The sequence below is a fragment of the Callithrix jacchus genome, chromosome 7, assembly GCF_049354715.1.
Source record: "Callithrix jacchus isolate 240 chromosome 7, calJac240_pri, whole genome shotgun sequence".
Lineage (NCBI taxonomy): Eukaryota > Metazoa > Chordata > Mammalia > Primates > Cebidae > Callithrix > Callithrix jacchus.
In genome coordinates this window covers 90,039,593-90,060,818 of record NC_133508.1, presented here as the reverse complement: position 1 = coordinate 90,060,818, position 21,226 = coordinate 90,039,593, and the positions used below count along the sequence as shown (strand labels likewise).

General features: G+C 48.2%; 1 protein-coding gene and 1 non-coding gene across 27 annotated transcripts in view; both read left to right on the top strand.

Moving 5' to 3' along the window:
* ECHDC2 (enoyl-CoA hydratase domain containing 2) overlaps window positions 1–21,226 on the top strand; it is a 39,011-nt gene that overhangs the window by 9,701 nt on the left and 8,084 nt on the right. For 9 of the 26 annotated variants that reach the window (XR_013520082.1, XM_009001251.6, XM_009001248.6 and 6 more), the window contains exons 1-7: window positions 732–946; window positions 10,985–11,052; window positions 11,122–11,209; window positions 14,941–15,027; window positions 16,265–16,357; window positions 17,753–17,809; window positions 18,010–18,197. Coding sequence is in view for 25 of the 26 variants with exons in the window: in XM_009001251.6 (XP_008999499.1) it covers window positions 826–946; window positions 10,985–11,052; window positions 11,122–11,209; window positions 14,941–15,027; window positions 16,265–16,357; window positions 17,753–17,809; window positions 18,010–18,197 (702 nt within the window). In the remaining variant the exon portion in view is untranslated. Of the gene's footprint in view, window positions 1–731; window positions 947–1,017; window positions 9,993–10,984; window positions 11,053–11,121; window positions 11,210–14,940; window positions 15,028–16,264; window positions 16,358–17,752; window positions 17,810–18,009; window positions 18,198–21,226 lie in introns of those variants that run through there. The other 17 variants (XM_003733447.7, XM_002750837.7, XM_009001252.6 and 14 more) reach the window with 8 other exon arrangements.
* On the top strand, window positions 20,262–20,370 carry LOC118143363 (U6 spliceosomal RNA). Its single transcript, XR_004727590.3, has one exon. It is a non-coding gene; the product is annotated as a U6 spliceosomal RNA (small nuclear RNA).

The window sequence follows — 21,226 nt, the reverse complement described above, 5'->3', positions numbered from 1 at the left end:
TGACATTTGCAAATATCTTTGTGAACCAATTTATTGAGCACTGAATTGGGACTCAAGTTAAATTTACTCCCATTAAATTTGAGGCACAGGCCAGGCGCAGTGGCTCACCCCTGTAAGCCCAGAACTTTGGGAGGCCGAGGCAGGCAGATCATTTGGGGTCAGGAGTTTGAGACCAGCCTGGCCAACATGGTGAAACCCCACCTTTACTAAAAATACAAAAAAAAAAAAAAAAAATTAGCTGGGCGTGGTGGCACGTGCCTGTAATCCCAGCTACTCGAGAGGCTGAGACAGGAGAATCGCTTGAACCCGGAGGTAGAAGTTGCAGTGAGTCAAGATGGAGACACTGCACTCCAGCAAGAGGGACACAGCAAGACTTCGTTTTAAAAAAAAAACAAAAAACAAAATGTGAGGCACAAATGGGAGGTGAGGCAGTGAAGTTTGTGAATATACACAATGCTCAAGGGACTCATGAAATGCATTTCATTTAAAAAATGAAATTGAGCATATGTGCAAGCAAGATTCACACACCCCTTTAATCTTCACATCACCACGAGGTAGTCACTATTATTATCCCAATTTTACAAGATTAAAACACTGACGCTGGGAGGTTGACAGGGTTACCCCAAATCACACTGAGGAGCTGGGCTCCCCACCCCCGCTTAAGTCTCCATGTCCCCAGGAGACGCTGACGGTGGCAGCAGCCTCTCGGGCCTGTAGGCGGAGCACTTGGCGAAGGCTTAGCCCGCCGCCGGAACTGCTAGCTTTCAGCGGGAGCCGAGACGGTGCGGGGCCCGAGAAATACCTTCCATCCCATCCTGCGCCCCGATGCTGCGCGTCCTGTGCCTCCTGCGCCCCTGGAGGCCCCTTTGGGCCCGCGGCTGCGCTTCCGACGGGGCGGCCGGGGGCCCCGAGATCCAAGTGCGCGCCCTGGCAGGTTCCAACCAAGGTAAATGCGCTGGCCCCGGGAGCGCCCGGGACGCGGCTGGGACGAGGCCGCGGCCGGAGGCACCCGGGGGCGGGTAGGCGGGCCCCTCAGGGCGTTGGAAGATTCGATACCCAGTCCCTCCCTCCCAGTTCTAGGCGCCCCAAGCTGCCCCAAGGCCAAGAGGTGGGCGGCCGCCTTAATGGCTGGGGGCCTCTGGCAACCTCAGTCTCCTCAAAGGCCCTTTGGGGTCCTCCGACTGCGTGGAAGGGGAGAGGGGTCTGCAAGGGTAGGACTGGGCCCTGCGCCTCCCCAACATCGCCAGGAACATTCAAGTGCGCGTTCCCTCCCCCGCCGTGGGTCATGGCCCCGTTTGGGGACCGAGGCAGAAGAACCAATCCCTCGGGGCGTGCGACGTCAGCTGGGAGCCCAGCGCGGCGGGCGGAGCGAGTAGGGTGCCTCTCCAGGCTTGCGCCCTCGCTGGGCTGCTCACGAACTTTTGCGTCCTTCTGGCTCCAGGGGAAAGTTCTTCTCCGGTCACTGGCGTTCCTCCAATCGCATGTTACGTTTTTGTTGTTGTTTGGACTTCTGGAGCATTCGATGGTGCTGATAACGCTCCTCAGTCCTCTGCTTCTAACCATCAGGGCTAGGCGCTTCTCCTGCCTTGAGTCTCCTCCCCCATCTCATCCCGTTACCTGCGTTTGATACACAGATGACATTGTACTGTACATTTCATTGTATTGCTTCGTTTTTACTGCTTGACACTAAGTTTGGAGAGGGGCTTTGCCATAAAATCCAGTTCCTTGCTCCCTGTTGCTGCCCCACTATTCCCAAGTGTGCATTTACCACCCTCAGTGGACACAGACAGGCCACCTGGTGTCTCACAGCAATTATTGAGAATTACCTTGGGAATTAATTAGTAAGAATTACCTTGACCAGGTGGGATTGCTGGACCTTATACCCATGCTTAGTTCACTACCCAACTGACAACAGCTCTTACCTTAAGATAGTCAAGATTATTCTCCCCACTTTACAGAGTAAAAAACTGAGGCACAGAAGCTTAAGTTATTTGAACCAGGTCTGATTTCAAGGCCTGTGTTCCCAACCATTGGGTTATCACGGATAATTCTAGTCATTAATCACTTGTAGTAATTCTAGTAATTACTTGTAATTCAGTGACTTCTTGTAATTCAGTGACTCAAAACACAGACTTGTACATCTGTAAATACAAAATTATCATGGGTTAAAGACCTTTAACTTGCAAATATCGGGGATCATTTTATCCAAAAAAAATGACAACGATCAGCAGATTAAGCCTCTGCCCCTGCCAGAGGGCACAAAGGGCGGGGAAAGTCAGTGAGAGGAGAGACAGAAACCAAGGTGACAGTGTGGAGGAGCCATGTGGACGAGATCACACACAGAGGCCTCACAGGGAATGAGTTGGGGTCATTTGATGTCGATGTTGGAAGCTGTGGGTTCTGCTGTCCACTGGGGCTGATGGCACCAGAGCACTGTTACATTTTACCTGCTGCCCTTGAGCTTGAGGTTGGCTGCTTAACTGCTCTTCACTGCTCTTCAGCAGCTTTATTTCTCATGCAGTTATGTGTTGCTTTACAACAGGGCTACATTCTGAGAAATGCGTCATTAGGCGATTGTGATTATTGTGGGAGCATCACAGTGTGTACCTACACAATCCTAGATGGGATATCCTGCACACTGAGGCTACGTGGGGTATAGCCTGTTGCTCCTAGAATACAAACCTGGTCAGCATGGTACTGGGCTGAATACTATAGGCAGCTATAACACAATGGTAAGTATTTGTATATCAGAAAAAGCACAGTAAAAATATGGTCTAAAAGATTTTTTAAGCAGTATACCTGTATTGGGCAGTTACCGTAAATGGAGCTTGCAGAAGCCCTAGGACAGCAGTACTGGTTTGGCACCAGGAAATGGTTTCATGGAAGACAGTTTTTCCATGGACTTGTGGGGGTGGTAGGGGGCGGATGCTTTGGGGATGAAACTGTTTCACCTCGGATCACCAGGCATTATGGGCTCATAAGGAGCTTGCAGCAATCTAAATCCCTCACATGCACAGTTCACAATAGGGTTCACACTCTTATGAGACTCTAATGCCACCACTGATCTGATAGCAGGTGGAACTCAGGCAGCAATTCAAGCCATAGGGAGCTGCTGTCAATACAGATGAAGCTGCTCACCTCCTGTTGTGTGGCCCAGTTCCTAGCAGGCCGCAGACTAGGATGGGTCCACAACCCAGGGGTTTGGGACCTCTGGCCTAGGACATTACTGTACACTACTGTAGACTTTATAACACTGTACACCTAGGCTACACTAAATTAGCTTTAAAAGTGTTTCTTTCTTCAATAATAAATTAACCTTAGCTTACTGTTTTTACTTTATAAACTTTTAAATTTTTTTAATATTTTGACTCTTTTGTATTAACCCACTTAGCTTAAAACACAAACACATTGTACAGCTGTACAAAAAATACTTTCTTTCTTTAGATCCTTATTTTATAAGCTTTTTAAAATTTTAATTCTTAAACTTTGTTAAAAACTAAGACACAAGCACACACATGAGCCCAGGCCTATCACTGCCTTCCACCTCCACATCTTGTTCCACTGGAAGGTCTTCAGGGCAATAACATGCAATGGAGCTGTCATTCCCTGCAGTAACAATCAGCAGCACCTACTGAAGGACCTGCCTGAGGCTGTGTTACATTGAACCTTTTTTTTTTTTTTTTTTAAGTAAGAGGTACAGTGGCTCACCTGGCTCACTCTGGTAATCCCAGCACTTTGGGAGGCCAAGGAACGCAGATTGCTTGAGCCCAGGAGTTTGAGACTAGCCTGGGAACCATGGTGAAACCCCATCTCTACAAAAAACACAAAAATTAGTCAGGCATGGTGGTGCGTACCTGTAGTCCCAGCTACTCAGGAGGTTGAGGTGAGAGGATGGCTTGAGCCGGGGAGGTCAAGCCTGTCCAATATCGAGGATTCCTGATATTTGCAAGTGAGCCCAAAGGTCTTTAACCTGTGAGTGAGCCACAATCATTTCACTGCACTCCAGCCTGGGCAACAGAGTAAGACCCTGTCACAAAAAAAAATTAAAAAGTAGGAGTACATTCTAAAATAATGATAAAAATAATATAGCAAATATATAAGCCCAAAATATAGTCATTTATTATTATCAAGTATTATGTTCTGGGCCTAACTGTACAACTGGTACAATCGTGCAACTGGTACAATCTGTGGTTTTGTACAACTGGTAACGCAGGCTAGTTTACACCAGCCTCACCACCAGCATTTGAGTGATGCATTGCACTGTGATGTTATGACAGCTACAGTGTCACTTGGCAATAGGAATTTTTCAGCTCCATAATAATCTGCTGGGACTTACATGTCTTATATGTGGTCTATAGTTGATCAACTAAAACATCATCATGCAGCACATGACTATAATTAATGGTTCTCCTTCAGTTCCTTAGCTGGGCATTCAAGGTTCTCCACCACAACCTGGCCTTTCATCTTACCTCCTCTACCCATGGGCTCATTGGAAGGTGTGTTCCCTCGTGTTTTGCTTTAGCTGTGCCCCAACTTGGCTCCTCTGCCTTCCTTTCTGCCTATCGAAATCTTTCTGGAACTCCTCTGCTCTGCTGTTCCCTCCCCGACACTGTCCCTTTATGTTTAGTGTGTCTGAACTTGTCTCCCTCCTAGGCTGTTAGCTCTTGAGAGTGAGGATTGCCAGCTGGGTCCCGCTGTTATTTGAGCAAATTCTCTTTGTGTGTGGGTGTCAGTTTCCCCTTCTGGGTAGTGAAATGTTGTTAAATCAGTTGTTCTCCACACTACCCTCCAGTGGTTTCATTTCTTTTCTTTTTTAGATAGTCATCCTCTGTTGCCTAGGCTGGAGTGCAGTGGTGTGATCTCGGCTCACTGCAACCTCCGCCTCCCGGCTTCAAGCAATTCTCCTGCTTGATTTTTAGTAGAGACAGGGTTTCACCATGTTGACCAGGATGGTCTCAATCTCTTGACCTCGTGATCCACCCTCCTCGGCCTCCCGAAGTGCTGGGATTACAGGCTTGAGCCACCATGCCAGGCCTTATTATTTCTTTTTACAGATCAGGAAATTGAAGGCCAGAAGGTAAAGTGGCTTGCTCAAGGCCATGGGGCTTGTGTGTGGCTAGTTGCGGCTTGAGCCAAGGGCTATAAGATTTGGCAGTCAGTAGTCTGAGAGAGAGATGTAGGTGGAGATAGGAGATGAAGATGAAAGATGAGAGAGTCAGCCAGAGAGAATGGAAGGAAAGAACAGGAAAGCAGAGAGAGGAGTTTCTGCCAATCCCAGGACACCACGGCTATATCAGCTTTCTACTACTACATAACAAATGACCACAAACTTCATTGCTCAAAGTCACACACATTTGTCATCTTGTAGTTTCTGTATGTCAGAAATCTAGACACAACTTAGCAGAGTTCTCTGCTTCAGGTCTGGCCAGGCTGCAGTCTGGGAGTTGTCCAGGGCTGTGGTCTCATCCCAGGCTTGATGAGACCTGCTTCCAAGGTCATCAGGTTGCTGACACCAGAATTCACCTCCAGTGGTTGTTGGACTGAAGTCCCATTTTCTTGCTGATTGTTGGCCGGGGGCCACTCTCAGCTCCTAGAGGTTGCCCACAGTCCTTTGCTTGACCCTCTCCTTAGGCCCATGAGTTTCTCTAATAAAACAGAGCCTTTTATGTACTAGACCCAAATTACAGAAGTTATATCATCTTTGCCATATAACTTAACCTAGTCTTGAGAGTGATATTTTATTTTATTTTATTTTTGAGACGGAGTTTCGCTGTTGTTACTCAGACTAGAGTGCAATGGCACGATCTCAGCTCACCGCAACCTCCGCCTTCTGGGTTCAAGCAATTCTCCTGCCTCAGCCTCCCGAGTAGCTGGGATTACAGGCGTGCACCACCATGCCCAGCTAACTATCGTATTTTTAGTAGAGACAGGGTTTCACCTTGTTGACCAGGATGGTCTCGATCTCTTGACCTCATGATCCACCCGCCTCGGCCTCCCAAAGTGCTGGGATTATAGGCGTGAGCCACTGCGCCGGGCCTAGAGAGTGACATTTTATAACCTTTGCTCTATACTGTTGCTTAGAAGCAATTCACAGGGCCTACCTACATGCAAGGGGAGGGGATTATTCAGGATATAAACAAAACAGGAGGGCCAGCCGGGAGCGGTGGCTCAAGCCTGTAATCCCAGCACTTTGGGAGGCCGAGGCGGGTGGATCACGAGGTCAAGAGATCAAGACCATTCTGGTCAATATGGTGAAACCCTGTCTCTACTAAAAATACAAAAGATTAGCTGGGCATGGTGGCGCGTGCCTGTAATCCCAGCTACTCAGGAGGCTGAGGCAGGAGAATTGCCTGAACCCAGGAGGCGGAAGTTGTGGTGAGCTGAGATCGCACCATTGCACTCCAGCCCGGGTAACAAGAGTGAAACTCCGTCTCAAAAAAAAAAACAAAAAAAAAAAACGGGAGGGTCACTCTGTGGACCTTGGATCTAGACAGTTCTGAAGTTTGTGGGGCTCAGGGCCCTTGACTTCTCTGATCTGGCATCTCTGTATCCACTGAAGTCTCCCTTCTCCAGAGATACCCCATTTTCTATGGCCATCTGCACCTGTCTCCAGAGCCTCCAGAGCTGCTGGGCTCTAGGAGCCCTTTGCAGGTTTCTGGGGAGGCTAAGGAAGTCCAGTTTGCCTGAATGTTACAGTTCACTGCCCCTCGACATAGTTCTCTAATTCCTGGCTGAAAACCCTGTCCCTTGAGAGCCCTGAAACTTTCATCGGCCCTTCAGTGTCTCTGATCAGACTACACTAAGAATGCCAACTTCATAAACACTGCTCATTCACAGACAAAGCCAAGGACCCTGGAAGATAATAATAAAGGGTCTTTGAAGGCCAAAGGATTGGGAAACACTCCTCTGGCCACCTCCTGTTTTGCAGCCCTGGCAAGACCTGAAATGTCCATCCTGATATTTCGTAGGAGGAGAAACAGCCTAGAAGGGTGATAGGGGCTTGAGCCCCTTGCCAGAGCCCATCTCTTCCCCACAGCCCAACTGGATGGTGGGGGTGACCTGAGGCCAGAGTGGGTGCAAGAGCCAGATTGTGGGGACCTTGTGGTCGGTATTAAGCAGTTGAACTTTATTTTGAGGAAAAGAAGTGGGAAGGGGAGGGACGTGGTCGGATTGGGGTTAGAAAGATGACTATGACCCAAGTGTGGGAATGAATGTGTGTGTGCTGGCGGGGAGCAAGACTGAGGACTCGAGGTGGGTGATCCGAGAGATGCAGGAAAGAGCCCGGTCCGTGCCAGGTTAGTGGAACTGAGAGGCCTGAGATCTCTTTAAGAGGTTGGATTAGCAGGCCTCAGTGGCTGAGTGCATTTTGTAGGTGAGGGAAGAGTGAGGTGACAGGATCAACTTCTGGGTTGATAGCAAGGTCATTGGCTCACCAAGGGAGCAGGACATATCCGTTGAGATATCAAGTAGGCATTTGGCTATTCAGGCCTGCAGTGCAGAGGAGAGCTCTGGGCTACTGGGCACACATGGGAGCCCTGGGTGTACAGGAGGTACATGCACGGAGGTGTGGAAGGGAGGTCCCTCCTGCTTCTCTTGCCTCAGCTTATCCTGCTCTCCCTCCACCTGAACTCCTCCAGTTTTGGAAGGCACCTTGCAGTCCTACACCTGGGCCCTCTTTGCCGCTCCCTCTGCCTGCAACCAGCTTCTCTCCTGGACTGCCCTCTTCCCTGCACCTTGCCAATATGCATGCACACACAGGCACATGTAGTCATGCACACACTTATGTAGGCACCCATGCGTGCACACTTACATGCACACACACTTACATTTTTGGCCTGGCCAATTCCTACTCTTCTGTCATCTCTCAGCTTACAGGCCACTTCCTCCCCTGGGAACTCATTGCTGACCTTCTATACTAGGGCTCCCCTCTGCCCACTGGATACCCCTTACTTGCTTGTCCTTTTTCTCCAAGCTCTCATCACAAGTAGGAATTATTTAATGTCTGTCTTCCCTGCTAGGCTGTAGGTTCCATGAGGACAGGCCCTGAGTCTGTGCTGGTCTCTGGAATCATGGTATCTAGCAGAGGCCAGCACACAGCAAAACATAAATATACAAAGGAGTGAATGAAGAGAATCCCATTGGCCTTAAGGAACTTAGACAATTAAAGTAATTGGTCAGAAGAGAACCTATTGAAGGAGTGGAGAGGCATCACCTGAAAGGAAAATGGGGGCCTGCCAAAGTCAAGGCGGATACGTGTCATTATGCAGCTGTCCAAACCCACAGAGTGTACACTACCAAGGGTGAACCCCAGTGCACACTAGGGCCCCCAGGTGGTGAAAATGCGTCAGTGTAGGTTCATCAATCACAACAAATGTGCCTCTGTTGGGGTGTGCGGATTGCTGAAGGGGCTGTGCCTCTGTAGGGGGATGGGGATTGCGGAAGGGGCTGTGCCTGTATAGGGGCAGGGAGTATCTGTGAACTGCGTTGAACTGTATTTTCCACTCCATTTTTCTGTGACCCTAAAACTGCTCTAAGAAAATCATTTATTTATAAATAAATAATTTGTTTTTGAGACAAGAGTTTTGCTCTTGTTGCCCATGTTAGAGTATAGTGACACGATCTTCGCTCACCACAACCTCTGCTTCCCAGGTTCAAGCAATTCTTGTGCCTCAGCCTCCTGAGTAGCTGAGATTATAGGCATGCACCACCAAGCCCTGCTAATTTTGCATTTTTAGTAGAAATGAGGTTTCTCTGTGTTGGTCAGGCTGGTCTCTAACTCCTGACCTCAGGTGATCTGCCCACCTTCACCTCCCCAAGTGCTGGGATTACAGGCATGAGCCACTGGGCTTTGGCTTTTTTTTTTTTTTTTTTTTTAAGATGGAGTCTCGCTCTGTCGTCCAGGCTGGAGTGCAGTGGCACGATCTTGGCTCACTGCAACCTCCACCTCCTGGGTTCAAGTCATTCTCCTGCCTCAGACTCTCCAGTATCTGAGATTACAGGCACACACCACCACATGCCCGGCTAATTTTTGTATTTTTAGTAGAGACAAGGTTTTATCATGTTGGCCAGGCTGGTCTCAAACTCCTGATCTCGTGATCCACCCATCTCGCCCTCCCAGAGTGCTGGGACTACAGGCATGAGCCATGCCCAGCTTAAATAAATATTCTTTTAAGAAACCAAAGCAGAAAATGATCAAGAAGGAGTATGTTAATGTCAGCAGAGGTTTCTGCTACTGCCAGGTTGAATTAAGAGAAACATGTCCCTTGGTTAGTGATGCAGCTATAGGTCATTTTAATGAGAATACTATCTGCTGAGCGATGGGGCTGGAACCTAGATTGGAGAAGGTTGGAATGAATAGAAGGTAAGAAAGTGACTAAATGAGTATAGAAAACTGCTAAGAAGCTTGGCAGTTGCTGGTGGAAGAACATTACACAGGTAGGGCAAGGATTACTGTCTTGCCAAACAGGACAGAACCCCAAGCCTCTGTGTGAGATGCTAACTTCTTGTGACAAAGGATCTTATTGATTTCCCCTTGTGATTGTACAATTAGCAAAACTCAGGCTTTGAGAAACCCTACAGGACAAATGCCCTAGGCTCCTACACAGATAACCTTTGAGGGAAAGACAGGGTTGCGGGGATCATGTGGGGATTGTAACAGGCTTTAAAAGATACATGGTAATTTTAGAAATGAACAGGTCTAACCTATGATACCTGGGGATCCACACCTGGATGATAACATTATAAAGAAATGGCGGGCATGGTGGCTCATACCTGTAATCCCAGCACTTTGGGAGGCTGAGGTGGGTGAATCACCTGAGTGAGGTCAGGAGTTTGAGACCAGCCTGACCAACATGGTGAAACTCGGTCTCTACTAAAAATACAAAATTAGCTGGGTGTGGTGGCACATGCCTGTAATCCCAGCTACTCCGGAGTCTGAAGCAAGAGAATCGCTTGAACCCGGGAAGCAGAGGTTTCGGTGAGTTGAGATCGAGGTGAGTCAAAATCATGCCAAGTCAAGATTGTGTCATTGCATTCCAGCCTGGGCAACAGTCTCAAAAAAAAATTATAAAGAAATACACGGAGGTGATTACTGTAAGTCAAAAGAGTTGCTTGTTCAGGGGGAAGGAAGGAGCTAGATTGAGTCAGGGCACATGGCGGGGTTTCTGAGGTGACTGGCACAGTTCTATTTCTTGATTTGGGTGGTAGTTACAAGGGTATTTGCCTTATCATGACTCCTCAAACTCTAGAGGAAGAAGTCTGACTGTGAAGAAGTGATTAAAGCCATGCAGTGGCTCACACCTGTAATCCCAGCACTTTGGGAGGCCAAGGTGGGCCCATCGCTTGAGCTCAGGAGTTTGAGACCAGGCTGGGCAAGATGGTGAAAGCTGTCTCTACTAAAAATACAGGAAACACAAAAATTAGCCAGGTGTAGTGGGGCTTGCCTGTAGTCCCAGCTGTTTCCAGAGCTGAGACAGGAGAATCGCTTGAGCCCAGGGGGTTAAGGCTGCAGTGAGCCATGTTCACACCACTGTATTACAGCCTGGGTGACAGAGTCAGACCCTGTCCCCCCCAAAAAAACCACTCCCCTAAACAAAGAGAAAAAAAGAAAAGATTAATATGGAGGGAGTTGTGAAATTAAAGAAGGTGCATGGGTGTGGGGGGGTGTGTGTCTGTCTGTCTGTCTAACAATGGCAGAAGCAGGCAAGTGCTACCATGGTGATCATTCTTGTTCTGCTCGCCATTTTGTTCCACAGTTTACACGCCCTTCCACTTTATCTCTGAGGCAGAAGCAGCAAGGGTTATTCTCTCCATTTTATGGTTGGGAAAACTGAGGCCTGCCTGAGTGGTGACTTGCACCAAGTTACTCTGGTCATCTAGGGCAGAGGCTGCCGAAAGCCCATGCCTCCTGCCTCCTGCCTCCAGTCCCCAGCCCAGGATTAGGCAGAACCAGCTTCTGGCCCATGGCTGCCCTGTCTCCTTGCAGGAATCACTGAGATTCTAATGAACAGACCTCGTGCCCGCAATGCCTTGGGAAACGTCTTCGTCAGTGAGGTGAGAAAGGGTGGCCTCTAGGATGGGCTGGGATGGGCTGGGAGGTATCTAACAGGGTGTCCTCTGTAGCTGCTGGAAGCTCTGGCCCAGCTGCGGGAGGACCGGCAAGTGCGTGTCCTGCTCTTCAGAAGTGCAGTGAAGGGTGTATTCTGCGCAGGTAGGTTCTCACCCCTGCCCCCATCCTGGGGCTCTGCAGGGTGCCCACCAGCCTCCAGGTGTTGGGGGAAACCTTAGATCAGCTCCAGCATGGGACTCTTTATTCCCATTTTACAGATGTGAATGCAGAGACTCAGGGAGGAAAATTCCCTTACCTAAGATCACACAGCTAGTAAAGAGGGAGGATAGACTTCAGTTTGAACTTGGCCTCTCTAACCCTTAGATCCTAGTTATCACTGCTATGCCATGCTTTGTTCTGACCGTTCACGGGGTATATAACAAAATGGAGTCCAAGATGGGTGCAGTGACTCATGTCTGTAATCCCAGTGCTTTGGGAGGCTGAGGCGGGTAGATCATGAGGTTAGGAGCTCAAGACCAGCCTGACCAAGATGGTAAAACCCCATCTCTACTAAAAATACAAATATTAGCCAGGCGTAGTGGCAGGCACCTGTAATCCCAGCTACTCGGGAGGCTGAGGCAGGAGAATCGCTTGAACCCAGGTGGCAGAAGTTGCAGTGAGCTGAGATTGTGCCACTGCACTCCAGCCTGTGTCACGGAGTGAGACTCCATGTCAAAAAAAAAAAAATTAGCTGGGCATGGTGGCAGGCACCTCTAATCCTAGCTACTGAGGAGAATGAAGCAGGAGAATTGCTTGAATCTGGGAGGCAGAGGTTGCAATGAGCTGAGATCGCATCATTGCACTCCGGCCTGAGGGGAAGAAAAAGAAAAGAAAATGGAGTCCAGAGATGCTTGTAAGGTCAGTAGTCAAGATGGAGCTCTATACCCCTTTGCCTATCAATAGGATCTCATTCCCTGTCACCAAAGCCCTCCACTATCCCCATGTCATTTGGTCCTCACAATTGGGCAAGCACCATGAACTTCCATTTTAGAGATTGGAGGAAAAACACACACCAGGCCCACAAGAGGCAAGTTAGCTGCCAGTAGAGCTGAGCTGAGAACAGACTCTGAGAGGGTGGTTGGAGAGGGGCCCACAGGGGCTACTGTGATGCAGGAGGAGGCTGTGGAGGGATAGGAAATGGGGGGCATGATGCTCAGGAGATTTCAAGGGGAGATGGCTCAGCCCTTAGGTCTGAGCTGTCAGAGTCAGGGTGCCCAGCCTAGGGTCTGTGCTGACAAGTGTGCCGACCAGTCAGCCTGACCCAGCTTCCCTGGTTGAGGTCTTTACCCTCCCCTAGCCTCTTCCTTTGGCTCCATCTCTGACCTCTGTCAAGGTCATGTCATACCTGTTCTTCCTCCCAGCATTAGCTTTGCTTATCACCCTCCCAGCTTAGCACAGAGAAGGAAGGGGCTGCATGAGGCTCACTTCTGCCTCACCTAACTTTAGAATCCTGGGTTAGTTCCTGCCCCTCTCTGGGCCTCAGTTTCCCCATATGTCACAAAAGGGCTGGAACTGACCAAAGACTTCCAAAGGCTCTCTCAGCTCTGACTTCCTGTAGTCTAGGACTGTAAAAGAGTCTATTTACCCCCTACTCCTGCTCACCCCTGCATCTGGCCTCTGAAGACCCCACTACAGTCACTCTTCCTGCTAAGGTGCTTGCCCACCTGTATGCCACTGTATCCTGTGCTCACTTCCGTTCTCTTTTACTTGACCTTTGACCTCTCAGCCTCCGTGGACCTTGCTGACCCTGCCTGTAAAAATTAGTCAATTAATTAATTTTTAATTTTCTTATTACTTACACATTTTAGAAATTGTGGGCCAGGTGCGGTGGCTCATGCCTGTAATCCCAGCACTTTGGGAGCCCGAAGCAGGCGGATCACCTGAGGTGAGGAATTCGAGACCACCCTGACCAATATGGTGAAACCCCATCTCTACTAAAAATACAAAAATTAGCTGAACTTGGTGGCAGGCACCTGTAATCTCAGCTACTCAGGAGGCTGAGGCAGAAGAATTGCTCGAATCCAGAACGCAGAGGTTGCAGCGAGCTGGGATTATGCCACTGCACTCCAGCCTGGGTGACAGTGCAAGACTCCATCTCAAAAGATAATAATAATAATGCAACAATAAAAAATAATACAGATAAAAAACAACACAGTACCACCGTTTACATAGCATTTACATTGTATTCGGTATTATAAGTAATCTGGAGATGATTTACAGCAAGCTTGTCCAACCCTTAGCCTCTGGGCCACATGTGGCCCAGGATAGCTTTGAATTGTGGCCCAACACAAATTTGTAAACTTTCTTAAGACATTATGAGATTTTTTTGTGATTTTTTTTTTTTAAGCTCATCATCAGTTATTGTTAGTGTATTTTATGTGTGGCCCAAAACGATTCTTTCAATGTGGCCCAGGAAAGCCAAAGGATTGGACACCCTGGCTTGGAGTATGTAGGAGGATGTATGTGCATAGGTCATATTGCAAACACTACAGTATTTATTCAAGGGGCTTGAGCATCCATGGATTTTGGTATCTAAGGGGGTCCTAGAGCCAGTTCCCTACAGATAAGGAGGAACTGTATTTGTTTGAGTCCTTGCTTCCAGCTCTCTTGGGTGTGTACTTAGGACTAGAATCGAATGGCAATTCTGTTTGACTTTTTGGAACTGTTTCCATAGCAGCTGCATGGGTTTACACTCCCACCAGCAGTGCACCAGAGTGTGGCCAACACTTTTTGTTTTGTTTTAAAACCCATTCTAATAGATGTGAGGTAGTATCTCATTGTGGTTTTGATTTGGATTTTTCTAATGATGATGATATTGAGCAGCTTTTTGAGTGCTTATTGGCCATCTCTCTCTCTCTCTCTCTCTATATATATATATATATATATATATTTTTTTTTTTTTTTTTTTGATGGAGTTTTACTCTGTTGCCCAGGCTGGAGTGCAGTGGCATGATCTTGGCTCACTACAACCTCTGCTTCCAGACTCATGCGATTCTCCTGCCTTGGCCTCAGCCTCCCTAGTAGCTGGGATTACAGGTGCCTGCCACCACACCTGGCTAATTTTTGTATTTTTAGTAGAGACATGGTTTCACCATGTTGTCCAGTCTGGTCTCAAACTCATGACCTCAGGTGATGTGCCCACCTTAGTTTCCCAAAGTGCTGGGATTACAGGTGTAAGCCACTGCACCTGGCCCTTTGCCCATTTCTGAATCAGGTTATTGTTGAGTTGGAGGAGTTCTTTATATATTCTAGATATTAATCCTTTATCAGCTGTATGATTTGAGCATATTTTCTTCCATTCTGTGTGTTGTCTTTTCTTTCTTTTTTTTTTTTTTGAGACAGAGTCTCTCTCATTACCCAGGCTGGAGTGCGGTGGTGCGAGCTCAGCTCATAGCAGCCTCCACCTCTAGGGTTCAAGTGATTCTCCTGCTTCTGCCACTTGAGTAGCTGGGGCAATAGGTGTCTGCCACCGTGTTGGTCTTGAACGCCTGACCTCAGGTGATCCACCTGCCTTAGCCTCCCAAAGTGCTGGGATTACAGGCGTGAACCACCATGCCTAGCCATTTCTGTGGGTTGTCTTTGTATTCTCATGATAGTGTCCTCTGATGCACAGAAGGTTTCCATTTTGATGGAGTCCAGTTCAGCTTTCTGCTATGTTGCACCCCCCTTGTTTGATGGTCCTCTTTTCCCGTGGCTTCCTTGCCCGGGTTCCTGGTGTTTCTCCTTCTCTGGCTGCCTGTCCTCAGGTCTTCTTTGATGGATCCTTTAACTGTCTGGGATTCCATAAAGGGCCATTTTCCTGAGGGCTGGTACCAACCCCTTGCCATCTGCAGGTGCAGACCTGAAGGAGCGGGAACAGATGAGTGAAGCAGAGGTAGGGGTGTTTGTCCAGCGACTTCGGGGCCTGATGAATGACATTGGTGAGGATCTGGGTATGGAGTGGAGGAGGGGTTTGGGGGGGCCCCTGCTGATGACAACCCCGCCACCCCCACCAGCCTCTAAGGAGAGTCTTCTTTCTGTTTGGAGTTGTGTCAGAAGACAGAGGATGGGCACAAGGAATTCACTGGGGGAGGATGACAGAGGGCAATTCTCCCACAGAGGGAGCTCTGGCTCTTCAGCTTTTGTGCCCCTCTCTACCCTCAGGGTTCAAGCCTGGCCATTCCAAAGCAGTCAGGTTTCGCCAAGCATGCTTTCAGGCTTTGACAATTGCTGTTCCCTTTGCCTGGGTTACCCCTTCTTGGTTACTTAAACTTTTACTCATCCTTCAAGGCCTCCAGTACCTCCTCCTCCAGGAAGCCTTCCCAGTCCATCCTCCCGTCTTCCTTTTGTTGGTGCACTGATGATCCTGGGTCACTCATGCCTGATACACACTTCTCTTCCCCATAAGACTGAGCCCCACAGGAACAAGGTCTAGGTCTGATATATTCTGTGTTCCCAGTTCCCAGCACCCAGCACAGGGCTTGGTATACAGACAGGCAGGTCCCAGGGAGGCCAGCAGATTAGGCCTCAGCAGGGATCATCCAGTCCATTCCTGTTCCCTGACTGACTCCATAACTTTCCCTAAAGGGAAAATTGGCTTCTAAGATAACCCTGGCTGCAGGAGGCAGAGGGTGCCATGAGCCAAGATTGTGCCATTGGATTCCAGCCTGGGTGACAACAGCGAGCCTCCATCTGGAAAAAAAAAAAAAAAAAAAAAAAAAACACTGGGCATGGTGGCTTACACCTGTAATCCCAGCACTTTGGAAGGCCAAGGCAGGAGGATCACGAGGGAGGTCAGGAGTTCAAGACCAGCCTGGTCAACATGGTGAAACCCCGTCTCTACTAACAAAAAATTTTAAAAAATTAACTGGGTGTGGTGGCAGGTGTCTGTAATCCCAACTATTCAGGAGGCTGAGGCAGAAGAATCGCTTAAACCCAGGAGGCAAGGTTGTAGTGAGCCAAGATCACGCCACTGTACTCCAGCCTGGGTGACAGAACAAGACTCTGTCTCAAAATAAAAGAATTAAGATAGCCTGGCTGAGGGTCCATGTGAGGTCCCGAGACCTAGGTCAGGTCCACTGAGGTCTCTGTCCCAACCAACTTGCCCCTCCCCAGCCTTGAGTTTCTGTCCTGGTTCCACCAGGGCCTCACAGGTTGAGTCCTTCTTCATCTCCACAGCAGCCTTCCCTGCACCCACCATTGCGGCTATGGATGGGTTTGCCTTGGGCGGAGGCCTGGAGCTTGCCCTGGCCTGTGACCTCCGAGTGGCAGGTACTGGGCCAAGGCTGGGGGGAGGGGTGGTGCTAGCGAATCGGGGGTGAGTAAACAGGGTAAGTATGGGCATTCTGCAGCCAGCTGCTGTTCTTGGCTTCCAACCAAAGCAAAACTAAGGCAAGGCAGGGCACACAGGGTGCTCAGGCAGAAGCCGCTTCCCCTCCTGGTGCAGCCGCTAGCTGTGATGATACCCGTCACCTGTCAGAACCTGCTTCCTTCATTTTGGGAATATTTTACCAACCTCAGAGCAATTGCTATTAGGATCCAAGAAGGTCAAAGAGCGATGTCCAATCTTCCAATTCTGTCCACGTCAGATTTATCTGCCATGTTTTGGAAAAAGGTGAACCCCAGGGATAGTTTGTCAGTGGCTGAACTAATCACAAAGGTGCCTAAGCAGGAATACTAGCACCAGCCAAATTTGCATTACTTGTTCTGAGTAATTGAGCTTTGTTTGAAGAGTGGGAGGGGACAAAGAAGATAACTGATCCCTTTTTCAGGTGACTGACAGTGATGAGGAGCACCCTTCTTGGATGCAGTTAGGCAAAGTCTGAATGTCCTCTCTCCTCCTCTCACTGCTCTCTCCTGCCACCCCAAAAGTGACATATAAAAATGTGTAACTCCAGGCATGAAAGTCGCTGCTATCTACACTATGCAGTCAAAGAAAAGGAACTGACCAGGTGTCTGGGTACCAAAATGCCAGGCTGGTCCAGCCCCAACTCTGCTTCTCACATGCCCATGTTCAGGCGACTAACTCTCAGGGTTTCAGAAGACTAAGAGGGAGTGAATGTAAAATCTACTCCCTTCTGTTCACGTTTACGTGGCCCATGCTGAGAGAATTCAGGAGACAGACCTAGAGGGATGCATCAGTCAAGGCAAGTTTCTCAAAGGAAGGAAGCAGAACTCAGGAGGACATGGACTGCAACGGAAATTTTAGGCTGTGACAAATCTGGGAGGGACAACTGTAGTGGGAGCAGGAGTCACTGACACTCTAGGCCAGGCCAGGGCTAAGCTGGAGAATCTATTAATAGATATCAGGCACCTCCTAAGAATTCTCCTTGTTCCAAGGGTCATGCCTCATGTGATCCTTAGTGGCAATCTGAGGCAGACAGAAGAGGGCCAACCATCTGCCTTCCACCTTTGAGGCATGGGAAGGGTGAGACTTGCTGGTGACACACAACTCCACCAAAGGGGCACTGTGAAATAAGGGCCTGGGCTCCTGACTTCTGGGCTAGGGCTCTTACAAAGGCAGAGTCTGGAGAGGCCTGGCTGTGGCTAGACCATGGGGGAAGTGGCTAGAGGGGCGAGTAGAGAGCACAGGCAGATGTGGCCCCAGGGATTAGCACTGGGGGACTGGATTGGGGAGGGAGGCCTCACTCTGTTCTGTCTGAGCAGCTTCCTCGGCCATCTTGGGACTGATTGAGACTACTCGAGGGCTCCTCCCGGGGGCAGGTAATTGCAACTGCAGCACCTGCCCAATTTCACCCCACCCAGGGTCCTTTACTGCCTTCCTTTTTTGCCCTCTGTTCTGAGCTCTGCCCTCTCATCTGAACTCTGCTCCTCTGAGAAGTCTTGGCTGAGTCCCAGGCTGGGTCTTCTCTGAGTTCCCACTTCCCATGCTGATTCCCACCCTGCCCCCTCCATCCTGGCAGGAGGAACTCAGAGGCTGCCACGCTGCCTGGGTGTGGCCCTGGCGAAGGAGCTCATCTTCACTGGTCGACGACTCAGTGGAACACAGGCCCACGCACTGGGGCTGGTGAATCACTCTGTGGCCCAGAACGAGGAGGGTGACGCTGCCTACCACCGGGCACGAGCACTGGCCCAGGAGATCCTGCCACAGGTGTGGTGACAGCTAGGCACAAGGAGGGCCGGGGTTGTGGGGGAGACATGTGTCGGGCAGGGTGTCTCCTTGGGCTGCACATCCATTCACCCAGAGACATGATTAACCCTCTTTGGAGTTTATTTAACCATCTAGTAATACAAGTCAAATTTAAATTTCAAATTCAAATGTAAATTGAATTCCAAAGGGCTGGAATCAAATGGGGTTGAAAGCCCTCAGAACTTAACTCTGTCCAGTAGACTGTTCTGAGATGAGATAAATGTTCTATACTTGTGCTTATCCAGTATGGGAGCCACTAGCCAAATGATTTAAATTGGATAAAATGAACGTAGTTCCTCATTCACACTAGCCACATTACAAATGCTAATAGCCACATGTGGCTTGTGGCTACTGTACTGTATAGCAGAGCCTTAAAATGCCCTGAAGACTAAAAAAGCAAGATTCTAAAATGAATACAGAACTTCCAACCCATATTTCCTACCATACTACCTGGTGGAGATAAGTGCAGGACATGTATTAAGACTTTTTTTTTTTTTTTTAAGAGACAAGGTCTCACTCTCATCCAGGCTGAAGTGCAGTGGTGCAAGCATAGCTCACTGCAGTTTTGAACTCCTGGGCTCAAGTGTTCCTCTCGCCTGAGCCTCCCAAAGTGTTAGAATTACAAGTGTGAGCCACTGTGCCTGGCCAGGGCTCATTTTTTAGCCAGATGTGGTAGTTCAAGCCTGTAATCCCAGATGTTTGGGAAAAAGAATTGCTCAAACCCATGAATTCAAAGCTGCAGTAGCTGATCCTGCTGATGCACTTCCAGTCTGGGCAACAAGGCAAAAGCCCATTGCTCAAAAAAACAAATGAAAACAAAACAAACAAAAAATAACACTAAAAACCAATAAAAAAAAAACACCCCTTATTTTAAAAATTCCTCAAATAAGCCAAGCATGATGGCTCACACCTGTAATCCCAGCACTTTGGGAGGCTGAGGAGGGTAGATCACCTGAGGTCAGGAGTTTGAGATCAGCCTGACCAACATGGAGAAACCCCATCTCTACTAAAAATACAAAATCAGGCGCATGCCTGTAATCCCAGCTACTCGGGAGGCTGAAGTAGGAGAATTTTATGAACCCAGGAGGCGGAGGTTGCAATGAGCTGAGATCATGCCATTGCACTCCAGCCTGCGCAACAAGAGCGAAACTCCACCTCAAAGAAAAAAAAAATGCTCAAATAAATAGCATGGGAGGGGTTGAGGCATAAAAGACTACACATTGGGTACAATGCACCAAAATCTTAGAGACCACTATTAAATAACTTATCCATGTAACCAAAAGCCACCTGTTCCCTAAAATCTATTGAAATAAAAGAAAAAAATTTTAAATCCTCAAATAATTACCTCTCAGCATGGTACTTACTCAAGGTTATTAGCTGCAGGGCCCAAAGCTGTCTGGGGTCTCCCAAGACCCTTCAAGGGTCTGCTGGCTTCTCACAACTCCAAGGGGGCCCAGGGTAGAAGGGGTTGAGTAAAGGAGATCCCGGGTTTCCATAAAGATCAAAAGTGGCTAAAATGGAGCTAGGTTAGACTAATTTATAATAAAGTTGTCAGGCCGGGCACAGTGGCTTACGCCTGTAATCCCAGCACTTTGGGAGGCCGAGGTGGGTGGATCATGAGATCAAGAGATCAAGACCATCCTGGTCAACATAGTGAAACCTCATCTCTACTAAAAATACAAAAAATTAGCTGGGCATGGTGGTGCATGTCTGTAATTCCAGCTACTCAGGAGGCTGAGGCAGGAGAATTGCCTGAACCCAGGAGGCGGAGGTTGCAGTGAGCCGAGATGGCACCATTGCACTCCAGCCTGGGTAACAAGAGTGAAACTCCGTCTCAAAAAATAAATAAATAAATAAATTTGTCCTAGCCTATAATGCTAGGTACCTTAATACAGTGTCTCAACTCTTAGAATAATGTAGTTGAGCTGAGTATCCCCATTTTATTTGTGAGAAAACCTATAAAAGTTCAATGACTTGCCTTGATGACAAGGTCACAAAAAATGATTGCAGTATTAAAAAAATACAGTGCTCGCTTCGGCAGCACATATACTAAACAATTGGAACAATACAGAGACGATTAGCATGGCCCCTGCGCAAGGATGACACACATATTCCTGAAGCGTTCCATATAACAAAATAAAAATTAAGAAGAAAAAGTACAACACTGGCATTTTGGCATTTATTTTGCACAATACAGAAAGCAATATAAAAATGGTATTTTATTTTTAAGAGAGAAAAATACATACATTTTAAAAACTAACGCATTTCATATATAAAAATTTATAAATGTTGCAAAACAAAATTAACGATACATCATTTTAATATTGACAGATATTAATCATATAAAAGTAACCATTTTGGCTGGGCATAGTGGTTCACGCCTGTAATCCCAGCACTTTGGGAGGCTGAGGTGAGAGGATTGTTTGAGACCAGGGGTTCAAGACCAGCCTGCACAACATAGTGAGACCTCTTTTGTATTAAAAAAAGAAAATAAGTCAGATGCAGTGGCTCATTCCTATAATTCCAGCACTTTGGGAGGTCAAGAAGGGCGGATTGCTTGAGGCCAGTAGTTCGAGACCAGCCTGGCCAATATGGCAAAACTACATCTTTACTAAAATTACAAAATTAGCCAGGCATGGTGGCTCATGCCTGTAATTACAGCTACTCAGAAGGCTGAGGCACAAGAATCGCTTGAGTCTGGGAGGCGGAAGTTGCAGTGAGCTGAGATTGTGCCACTATGGTCTGAGTAACAGCAAGATTCTGTTAAAAGAAGAAGACAAAAGTATAATGGGCCAGGCACGGTGGCTCAAGCCTGTAATCCCAGCACTTTGGGAGGCCAAGGCAGGTGGATCACGAGGTCAAGAGATCGAGACCATCCTGGTCAACATGGTGAAACCCCGTCTCTACTAAAAATACAAAAAATTAGCTACGCATGGTCTGGCACGTGCCTGTAATCCTAGCTACTCAGGATGCTGAGGCAGGAGAATTGC